Genomic DNA, 10,822 nt, shown 5'->3' with positions numbered 1-10,822 from the left:
ATATATATATATATATATATACATATATACATATACATATACATATATATATACATATACATATATATATACATATACATATATATATACATATATATATATATATATATATACATATACATATATACACATATACATATACATATATATATATATACACATATACATATATATATATATATACACATATACATATATACATATATATATATATACATATATACATTAAAAAATATATATTAAAAAAAATAATATATATATATATATATATAAATTAAAAAATATATATTAAAATATATATATATATATATATAGAAAAATAAATATAATGTCCCTACGTCGCAATTTTCCACCTATCCTGGTGGTGTCTGGAACATAAGCCCTGTGATAATCAGGTACTACTGTATTCCTGTTTTTTGTCTGTTTGTTTTTAAATGGGAAATGTATATCCTCCCCGGCAAAGAACAAGCTCGAGGGCACCGTTTGGATGGATGTGGACGATACCAGAGTTTTTAAAGTCCTGGATCTGGTGGACATCGAAAGAACTTTCTCAGCTTATCAGAGACAGCAGGTACCAAGGATTATTCTGTTCATGTGTCTCATTCAACGTCATCTGTAGTCACATAGCCAAGTGTTTGATTGGCTCAGGTGGTTAGCTTGCTTCTTATTAAAGCTACACTAAACTGAGGTCAGAATTGCTCAATTTTCCACAGTTCGGCTATTTCTGTTTCTAAAATGCTTTTGAAGAATGGTAAAATCATAGATTTGTTTTTACACTAGCTGTGCTACTTTTGTTTTTGATCATTCATCTGCGTGTGATTTGAAAATGCATGAGAAAGCTGTTTGCAATCATCTACTGTGTTTTGTTACAGTTACTAGATGTCCCTGCTCAAACATAAACCAAGGCATGTTGAATACATACAATCAATCCTAGTTGGAAAAAGGCTGAGAATAATTTCTATTTTTTCTTTTAAAAAGTGATTCACAGCCTTTTCAAATATCTGTGATGCAACACAGAGATGCTCAATGTTATGTACACAGCATGTGACAACAAGCACATATTGATTAACTGAACACCTGATCTGTCTCACTGCCGCTCGCTGATTCATAGTGACTGAATGAGCTCTGATTCATTTGCTGTTTGTTCTTATGGGCTGCGATCACATAACTGCTTTACTTATTCTAATGAATGCTTCCATTTTCCCTGCTTCTCGCTGCATTTTAGGACTTCTTAATGATCAGTAACAGCAAACAGGTGAGTTCACTTACAGTGTGGAAAAAAATAGTGTAATTTTGGTGTTAAAAAGACTGTTTTTATGTTTCACTGTGTGCTTCTTTCTTGTGTTCACCATCATTCTTTTAAAGTGTGTTTTGTGACGACTTCAAGGCTTTCTACTTTCTTCAACTTGTCATTATTTGTTTGTTACTGTGACTTACTGTATACAAAATGTGTGTTTTCTGTTTTTGCAATTAAAAGAAAAAAGAGCCCTGATGTAAAATTATGATAACTCCTAACAGAAAGAGGCGGAAGACGACACGTTGAACTCCAGGAAAGTCAAGGAGCTGTCGGTCATCGATGGTCGTCGAGCTCAAAACTGCAACATCCTCCTCTCTCGGTACGTTCAACAATAATCTCGTGCAAAACTGAAACGGCACAACTCGTGATGCGTTTGATCTGACTTATTGCAAACTGCAGATTGAAGCTTTCGAACGAGGAGATCAAGAGAGCCATTCTAACGATGGACGAACACGAGGACCTTCCCAAAGACATGCTGGAGCAGGTACAGCACCTGAGCACAACTAGATGTAGCATGTGAGGTTGGCTTTGTTAAATTAACTCCTGCTGTAGTCCGTAAAGGAAAAACTGGCAAACTTGTTGTGTAAATAGGCTCTTTTTGCTCCTTCAGCTGCTGAAGTTTGTTCCAGAGAAGAGCGATGTGGATCTCCTGGAGGAGCACAAGCACGAGCTCGATCGAATGGCCAAACCTGACCGCTTCCTTTACGAGATGAGCAGGTAGGTCACTCTTCTGAGTTCTGTATCTAACGTTCACTCTGTGCTGTCAGCTGCAGGTCAGCGCAGCTCAAACGTGCTGACAAACAATAGTCTTTGTTTCAGCGAGCGCCGATAAATGCCGTGACACATGGCTTTCTACTTAGCAGAGAACAATAGCCATTTGTTGGAATCCTGATTTCTAAATTAGGCTGGTGAATAAATAGAAGCAATAATAAATTAAAATATTTTTGTTTGGCAAATGTTTTTTCAGATTAAAAAACTAAGCAAATCTGTTATAAGTAGGCCACAAAAAACATTAGTATCAGACACTACTGACAGCTAACACTTTGCTACAGTGTAGTTATAGGAATGTAGTTTTTAGAAAAGATAACAAAAACATTTTGAAGTAAAAAAAAAAAAAGCGATATTCTTTCATGGTGGACTGGAGGACAGATGCCAGTTTGGGATTCATAACCCTCATAGTCTGTGGTTTCAGGTTTCTTATAAACTTTGCCAAAAATAAGCTTTATTTTATTTCAGAATAAACCACTATCAGCAAAGACTGCAGTCGTTATACTTCAAAAAGAAGTTCGCAGAGAGAATCGCTGAGATCAAACCCAAAATTGAAGGTACGATATGCATATTTTTCACACAATTATTTTGATTTGGAACAATGTGATATTTACAACACCAAACAACTGTGTATTAAAAAAACAACAAATTTGACTTTATTTCGTTGTAGCTTTGACCAAGGCATCCAAGGAGATGTTACACAGTAGAAACCTGAAGCAGCTGTTGGAGGTGGTGCTGGCTTTTGGAAACTACATGAACAAAGGTCAGAGGGGCAACGCTTACGGCTTCAAGATGTCTTCACTCAACAAGATCGCTGATACCAAATCCAGTATCGACAAGTAAGATTCTCAGCCGTAACATCCAAACTGAAGGAACAGTGTAGAAGATTTATAAATGGCATCTACAATTGTGAATTATATGTATATGTATAGTTGTCACTTTCTCATCTCATTGTGATTACAAAAACTCAGAAACATCACTCTGCTGAACTACCTGATCACCATCCTGGAGAAGAAATATCCCAAAGTCCTGACATTCCAGAACGACCTGCAGAACATCTCGGAGGCAGCCAAAGTCAAGTACGTGACACTTGGAGGAGTTTTTCCCCCATTACAAAGAACAATGGAGGACACAAAGGCGTGTGCTGTCAATACAAATATAAAATCTGAAAGAGTTTATCCGTCCACAAATTTCATCTTTTTTTCTTTTGTTTCTGTGTCATGTTTACCTCTTCATGTTCTAATTGCTTGTAAATTTTTGAGAAGTGACGTCACTTTTGGCCGAACGGTTACTTTTGTCACAAGTTCAAAGAGTAGAGCTTTTTTTCTTTCTTTCTGGAGAATACAGTTGGGAATCTCTGCCGTCTGCTATTAATTTCCTTGTTGTATTTTTAAAGACAGTCCTTTCATTCTGTAGACAATAAGAAACTTTCTCTCTTTCAATGCAGCATGACGGAGCTGGAAAAAGATATTGGAAACCTACGCAGTGGCTTAAAAAGTGTTGAGAGTGTGAGTCAAAGATTTATTTGGCAATTCGTGTTTTTTTGTTCCGTTTTAAATTGAATGTCTCTACCTTCACATTTTTCTAAAGTCTTTTGTGCATTTCTGCTTCTAGGAGTTGGAATACCAGAAGAAACGACCACAAGATATTGGAGACAAGTTTGTATCCGTAGTGAGCCAGTTCATCACGGTGGCCAGCTTCAGCTTCTCCGACGTGGAGGACTCTCTGACAGAATCCAAAGAACTGGTGAGTCTGGTGAATCGAGCTGCGGCGCTTCAGCAGAAATCTGTCCGAGCAGACAGGACTGCATCGCTGTCACTCAAACACCCAGAAGCTGAGCGCTTCCTCTCCACGCAGCTGTTTCTACATGTCCCGTTGACCCTGTCTGTATGGAGAACAGCAGGGGGTGAAACCTTTCAGCTTCCTGCTGCAGCATCACTCACACTTAGCTGGTCAGCCTGTTGCTGCCATGTAGAGTGCATGTGGAAGAGTGAAAGCAGCACAAACATGAGTTCTGTTTCACACAGCGTGTGCCTCGTGATTTAAGAGCAGCTGATCACACCTGCCAGCTGTGGAAACATGTCATTTGTAGGTGAATTTTCTCAAAATACATGTAGCACACATGCAAAAGCATCATTAAAGAACAATAAGAAACATGGAAAATTTTAAATGTTCATGTCAATTAAGAGTTGATATCCTAATATTGGTTTTCTGTTTGTCTTCCTGCAAGGCCAAAGCCTAGCCTTTCTGAGCATCACGTAGCAACCATTAGATTTTGTTAATCATTTACCCACGGTTGTCCCACGGTTAGGTCTTTGTGTTTACAGTAGCCCTCTGTTCTAATCGCTGGGAACGAGAGCCCAGTGTTTTTGTTTTGTTAACACGTGCATAAAAACGTCAGGATGCAAATAAAACCAGGGACGTCTCAAAAATATATATATTTTTTTTTAATAAAACTTTTAACAGGGGCAAAACTAAACTGACTGCTTTAAGCTCCTTTAAATTGTCCCATCTGATGGATTGTGTCACAGAGCTGCTGTAAAAACACATTTTTTAAACATAGTCTCAGCGTGATCTCACATCTGGATGTCCCTATTTTTAACTGACTCTGCAAAACACTCAACAAACACATTGGGTTAATTTGGACCCTGGCTCCAGTCTCAGACCTCTGCTCTAATCAGTAGCCGGTCATATCTGGGTTAACTTGGGCTTCAAAGCCACAACGGCTGCTGCCATTTCAAAGAGCTGAATCCTAATGAGCCTCCTGTAAAACAGTAAGACGACAGAAAGTGTCTGCGGAGTCCTGCTGTAAATTTAACCCCATGTGCGCTTCTTTATGTGTCTTCCCTTTGCTCCCACAGTTCCTCAGGGCGGTGAAGCACTTTGGGGAGGACACCGGCAAGATGCAGCCGGACGAGTTTTTTGGCATCTTCGACCAGTTCCTGCAGTCGTTCTCAGAGGCTCAGCAGGAAAACGAGAACATCAGAAAACGCAAGGAGGAGGAGGAGAGAAGGGCCAAAATGGAAGCTCAGGTGTGTGGATTACTGAGCCCATTAAACTTACACAAGTGATACAGCTTATTTTAAACAAAACAGTAGACTTTTAATTATTTACTTTTCACTTTTTAGTTATAAAAAAACATCTATCCAGAAAGCTGCTACTAAAGCAGCAAGTAGCTTCGCTGGAAACACTGAAATCGTCTCTGTTCAAACGTTGCACCTAAGAACCAACACCTGTACAAAAAAGCAGGGCTTTTAAAAGTCGAACAGTGGATTTTTGTTTAGTTAAGCCAGTAGAATTATGATCGCACCATTTAATTCCAGAAACATCTAGTGAGACGATTTTTTTTTCTAATTGACCTGAAAAAACGAAGTTGTTCTGAAAATGTTGTAATGTTTCCATACCTTCATACTCCAGAGGGACTCCTTCATTGAAGTACCATGTATTGTGTGTTGCAGCTGAAAGAACAGAGGGAGAAGGAGCGGAAGGCCCGGAAAGCAAAAGCAAACGGCGAGGACGACGGGGGTGAGTTTGATGACCTGGTGTCTGCGCTGCGATCAGGTGAGGTCTTCGACAAGGACTTGTCCAAGATGAAGCGTAATCGCAAGCGGCTCAACAACCAGAACTCCGACTCGGGCAGGGAGCGACCGCTCACAAAGCTCAACTTCTAGACGTCATCCATCGGTTCTGCCCGCTCCTTTCCCTCTGCGCCGGTTTGTCTTCAGGTCGAACAGACCCGCACATTCCTCTGCGCCCTCATCCTCTACCACCCAGCTCAGCTTGAACCAACCACAGCCTCAAACACTAAACATTTAGACTCTATCCTCTTAGTTGTTGATGTGAGACAGAGCAGAAGCCAAAAGTTGATCAAGTTTCACCAAATCCCCTCCGATGGTTCAGGTGAGGCTGCCATGCTGGAAAAAGAGCGTCCCTCCAGGCGTGGGATTCGCTCATGATTGTTGAACAGGTTTTGTACTGGAGTATCTATGCACAAAGTGAAACGTGCAGCTTCTAGACTCCTTCAGATCTGGATGCTTAGTCCTTTTAGGACCATTAAAAAAAATCGAAGGGCCATTTGTACAGACTGATTTCACAGATGGAGAGCCGCTCTAAAGACTTACTCTGCTGCAGCCAGAAACATCCCGGGACTGAGACTCTGCCACGTTAGATTTGATTTCAACTGCATCACTTTTTTTCTGTTCTTTATCAACGAGCAGCATTTCTTATACATATGTTTCATTTGAGCATTTTGTTTTCTAAGAGCTGGCCTTGACTTTGTTGATTTTTAATTGTTGGGTGGGTGCTCTCACAGGCCTGGGTCTAACCTGCAGCCTCTGTGAACGCTCGTGTCACAGACGACATTCATTCAAATGTGCACATAGAAATGTAGAATTATTACGGTAGATGCAATTCAAGTAACTCGGCTCTTGCAATACAATTTCGCGCCCATCCCTGACGAGAGCGCCCTCCTTTATTGTATTCATCTGAACAGATTATATGTTTTCTGCACACTGGCTGGATTTACACAGTGTTAAGAAAAATCTGGTCTAAAGTAGCTTCTGATTTGTCCCTTCAGCTGTGAATCCATCCAGTGTCGCACTCCTCCACTGAACTTTTATAATTTAAATACTGCCTTCCATTGTACAATGATCTATTAATAATAAACGGGAGGAAACATGGTTGTTTTTTATTTACACTAAAACTACATTTATTACATCAAAATGTTGAAATGACCACCTTTACTCTCAAAGAGAAAAGAGAAAAATCTGTTGTTCATGTTAACCAGTCTAATGGCATCCTCTAGTGGTCAATAACTTATCAAAAATTAATTTAAGCTTGAATTAAACGTCCACAGAATAACCAGATTTTCTCTTTTACAAATAGCAACGAACATAAACTTTATTTCATTATCATAAAGATGCAACAAATCAGGAATATTGTTTTTTTTTCCTGCTACAAGTTGTTAAAGACATTTTTTATTGTCTTTCCCAGCCGAATTAAAATGTAAAATACATTTTTATTCAATTTATTTAGACTTAATTTTGGTTTAATAAAACCGTAAAAAGAAAAACTCATAGAAAATGAGCCCAAGTCTACTTAAACACGCGAGTTTGTTTTTTTTACTGCTACAACAAAAGCACTTCTTATCTTTTTAATATTTAAAATGTGAGTTTTAAATAAAGACCAGTTTGTTCAAAGGTGCTCACTTCAGCAGAAAGCCGTGCTTCAGCTCATCTTCTGGTTCCTGCACGAAGCGTGAAACTCCGGTATAAAAAGCTCTGCCCGCCACTTCCACCACGACGGCCTTGAAGTCTCCGCACACGGTCTCCTGGAGGGTAACGTTAAAAATAAGTGTGTAAGTTCACCTCTGACCGCTACAGAAGCGTTGTGGGGACCACTCAATGAAAACGGGCAGCGTTCAGGTCAAAGCTTTTTATACAAACCACTCGTTTCAAAAGAAAACAAATGGAATATTTATTACAAATGTATTTTACATCGACATTTTTGTCAAATTTAATTTAGTTTGACGTGATTTGAAGCGACTCAACTTACAGGAAGTGGCAGCTGAAAGAAAAAAAACATCTGTTTTACACTAAATTTTTCTTTGTTCTTTATCAAAAGCCTGTTCTCCAGAGATTATTTTATTTTTGTGTATCTGAGGGCAGTGTGACTTTATCTCAAAGTGACCTTTGAACTTTAGTTGATGACACAGCCGAACTTTCAGCTGCTTGGACCTCTTGAGCAAACAAAGGGGCGTGGCCTCAAGAGTAGCTCGATTTGTGTCAAACATCTGATTGACTGAGAGCAGCAAACCAAAGACAAACTCTTAAACTTGTCCTGTCAGCATTAATGTAACAGTGTTTAAACTCGTGCAGCGTCTTTATTTATTTTCTGACAAAATTGATGTTTTGGTCGCGACGCTGATCTTTGTTGGGTTTAATATTTAGTATTTATTATCTGTTTGAAGTGCTGATTGGCTTTATCGTGTGTTTTAAAATGACTGATTCAAATGAGCTGCTGGCTAAATGTGAAAAAATCTTATATTTTTCAGGAACTGATCACAGATAACTTATTACAGTTAAACTGAAAACACAGCAAAGTAGTTTACAAAACGCCGAACAGATGTTCAGAACGTAATCTTCTGGTTGACATCTACAACTGATTAACTTTTGGAGTTAATTTGATGCAAGGTGGCAGCAAAGCAATTGTAGTACAATCAAAAATGTCAAACTTTCAACTTTACAGATACTGAGCTAAAGTTCGGTGTGGTAGTAGCTGACCCTCGTTCACATTAGGTAACAGCTCATGCAACATATCACATTACATGAATGTGCATGATCAGGTTTAATCAAAAGGGGCATTATTAGGTCAACAACACAGTTTTATCTAAGATTTGAGCATGAAAGGTTTGTATGTTGGTACGTACTATAATATAATGAGGTCTGATGAGACGCACTTAAAACACCTGTTTGTCCTGTAAATGAACAAGGTTTCTGATACCTGGACGGCTTTTCCTGTGAACCCGGATCCTGTGGCTCCGCTCTGAAACGTCCTGGTCTGGTTCAGCTGGATGAGACCTTTGTGGTACTGAAGAGCCACTCGAGCTGTGACACCTGAGCCGGTTGGGCTTCGGTCCACCTGAGGACACGTGATTTAAACAAATGACCATCACCAGAGAATAACCTCGCTGGTTCTCTTGCTTTTACGTTTTTAACAACTTTTTTTTGTTGTTACTTTTAAATTTCTCTTGATCAGTATTCATCTGTCCTCTCTGTTATTTAGTGTAGTTTATGAAAAGTTGATGAAATCAATGAAAAATGTTTTTAAATCGGTTTGTTGCTTGTCAAAGGTAAATACTATAAAAAAGGAGAAAACTGGACGCACCCTAACCCAAACTGTGACAGAATCCAGCTGCTCCGCATGAAGCAACTAGAACTCTGGGTTTATTTGCTGACCATTAGGTGAGTTTTAATTCATTAGTTTACAAGAACGAGTCCAGCGAACTTTAGCATATTTAGCTCAGACACACAGCAGCTTTATCACTGCACACTACCTGAGCCTCTGCAAACACACAGATATTGGCCGTGGGTTCAGAGGAGTAATCATCTTTGCCGTCTGTGAGGATGGTGCCATAGAGAAAGGCCAGATCATCACTGGTGGGATGATGCAACTTCACCTATACGAGTGACGATAAGAAGAAAAGGGAAAAACAAAGCTGTTAATAAAGGTTTGAATCCTGCCCACCTTTTTTGGGATGGGCATGGTTTAAGGTGCAGATAAATGAGTAAATTAAAGGAAATTGAAACGAAAATGATTTTTTTTTTTTTAAGTTGCAAATACAGAAATGTGGCAACCCTCCTACCTGAGCTTTCACTGCTTTGGTCACCGCTGTTGCTGCGTCTACAAGATCTCGAGTCCTGGACTTTGTCACTTCCAGGCCAAACCTGTGAGCATCAACGAAGGCGTAAAAAGCTCCTCCATAGCTGATGTCCACCATCACCTCTCCAAATCCCTCCACCGCCACAGCCACATCTGGTGTAAAGTCATTTCATCAGTCCTGCAGGTTATAAAACCACCTGAGGAGAATAAACAAACAAAGATGAGTCTCCTACCTGTCGCAAATGCAAACGCCGGCACGCTCTGAAACCTCACGCCCCCCGTTTTCCCGTCGGAGTACTCAACGAACACCTTCACCAGACCACAGGGACAGTGGATGTTCACCTGTGTCTCCGGGGACTGCGGTTCCTTCACCAGTTTGTAGTCCACGGCGAAGCGTCCCAGTGCGATGATGGCGTGTCCACACATGGTGCTGTAACCCTCGTTGTGCAGGAACAGCACGGCCAGGTGAGCCTCGGGGAGCTCGCTGTCCACCACCAGGGCTCCGTACATGTCGTAGTGTCCCCGTGGCTCGAACATCAGCACCCTCCTGAAGTGGTCCAGGTAGTCCCGGGCATAGCGGCGCTTGGAGAGCACACTGTCACCTTTGACCTCTGGGTAGCCGCTGATGATGATGCGTAGAGGTTCTCCTCCTGTGTGCATGTCCACCACAAAGAGCTCGTCTCCTTCATGGGGTGGAAGCTGCAGCTCCATCTGAGAACTGACCAAACAGAAATAACATGAACGTTTCCAGACAAATTACAGAAATGCTGGAGCTTTGACAGCTCAATTCTCACTTTGAGTTCACTCAGTTTGTCATTTGTCCTCAGGATTTATAAAAGTGATTCATGAATGCAGCAACGGCTTCAAACAGCAGAGCCAAAATTAACTTTTAATTTGAAAAATTCAAGCTAACTTTGATGACTGTAGGACTTTTGTATAAACTACATTATAAATCCATACAAATCTTTTGCCATTTACAAGAAACTGACAGTGCAGTTTTGACATTTCATGCATAAGCTAACGGGAATATTAAATATTTTAAAGATTTTTAAAAGTTGTGTGAGTCAAGCGCAAAAAAATCGTGTAAATCAGTAAAACTACGCCAACAGACAGCGATGGTTTCGTCAACACAACGCCAGCAGAAAGAGTAAATGTTTACCTGATCCCTGGGTTCTTTGTTCTAGGCGACAAACTTCTGCACGAATCAGTATTTTTAATTATTTTTCCTGTGAATCGACACAGACTCACTGAGGCGGCACGTTAGCGCCACCTGCCGGTGTGGAGGGCTGCGTGAGACGTTCAAGGACATGAAAAAAATTGAATTTACTACTGTATCTACACATTTACTTTCGTGTTTATGTACAAATACGCATATAG

General features: G+C 40.1%; 2 protein-coding genes across 2 annotated transcripts in view; one reads left to right on the top strand and one right to left on the bottom strand.

The window, feature by feature from the left end:
- The window catches only part of LOC119418537 (disheveled-associated activator of morphogenesis 1), a 42,314-nt gene extending 35,608 nt beyond the window's left edge, over window positions 1-6,706 (top strand). Inside the window, exons 15-26 of the mRNA XM_037685847.1 lie at window positions 464-571; window positions 1,226-1,255; window positions 1,519-1,616; window positions 1,697-1,781; window positions 1,908-2,014; window positions 2,534-2,622; window positions 2,736-2,904; window positions 3,037-3,144; window positions 3,513-3,573; window positions 3,680-3,811; window positions 4,927-5,097; window positions 5,524-6,706. Of these exons, the coding sequence (XP_037541775.1) occupies window positions 464-571; window positions 1,226-1,255; window positions 1,519-1,616; window positions 1,697-1,781; window positions 1,908-2,014; window positions 2,534-2,622; window positions 2,736-2,904; window positions 3,037-3,144; window positions 3,513-3,573; window positions 3,680-3,811; window positions 4,927-5,097; window positions 5,524-5,736 (1,371 nt within the window). The 3' untranslated portion in view covers window positions 5,737-6,706. The remainder of the gene's footprint in view (window positions 1-463; window positions 572-1,225; window positions 1,256-1,518; window positions 1,617-1,696; window positions 1,782-1,907; window positions 2,015-2,533; window positions 2,623-2,735; window positions 2,905-3,036; window positions 3,145-3,512; window positions 3,574-3,679; window positions 3,812-4,926; window positions 5,098-5,523) is intronic.
- A 504-nt stretch (window positions 6,707-7,210) lies between these two features.
- Window positions 7,211-10,156, bottom strand: LOC119418192 (trans-L-3-hydroxyproline dehydratase). The gene is made up of 5 exons (XM_037685448.1): window positions 9,679-10,156; window positions 9,429-9,598; window positions 9,120-9,242; window positions 8,567-8,704; window positions 7,211-7,394 (listed from the first exon to the last, which is right to left on the bottom strand). The coding sequence occupies exons 1-5, from the start codon at window positions 10,154-10,156 to the stop codon at window positions 7,269-7,271; spliced, it is 1,035 nt and encodes a 344-aa protein (XP_037541376.1). The 3' UTR covers window positions 7,211-7,268.
- Between the last annotated feature and the right edge of the window lie 666 nt (window positions 10,157-10,822).

This window comes from Nematolebias whitei, chromosome 12 (assembly GCF_014905685.2).
Source record: "Nematolebias whitei isolate Nwh7 chromosome 12, NemWhi1, whole genome shotgun sequence".
In the NCBI taxonomy this organism is placed as follows: domain Eukaryota; kingdom Metazoa; phylum Chordata; class Actinopteri; order Cyprinodontiformes; family Rivulidae; genus Nematolebias; species Nematolebias whitei.
The sequence above is the reverse complement of the archived record's forward strand: the minus strand, read 5'-3'. Positions and strand labels throughout refer to the sequence as shown.

What these genes read in the sequence shown, in the direction of transcription:
- LOC119418192 (XM_037685448.1), bottom strand. Translation starts at nt 10,156, where the DNA reads ATGGAGCTGCAGCTTCCACCCCATGAAGGAGACGAGCTCTTTGTGGTG. An exon ending in CCAAAGCAGTGAAAGCTCAG is followed by an intron (nt 9,243 to 9,428) that starts GTAGGAGGGTTG and finishes TCACTCGTATAG; the next exon opens with GTGAAGTTGCATCATCCCAC. An exon ending in TCACAGGAAAAGCCGTCCAG is followed by an intron (nt 7,395 to 8,566) that starts GTATCAGAAACC and finishes GTTACCCTCCAG; the next exon opens with GAGACCGTGTGCGGAGACTT.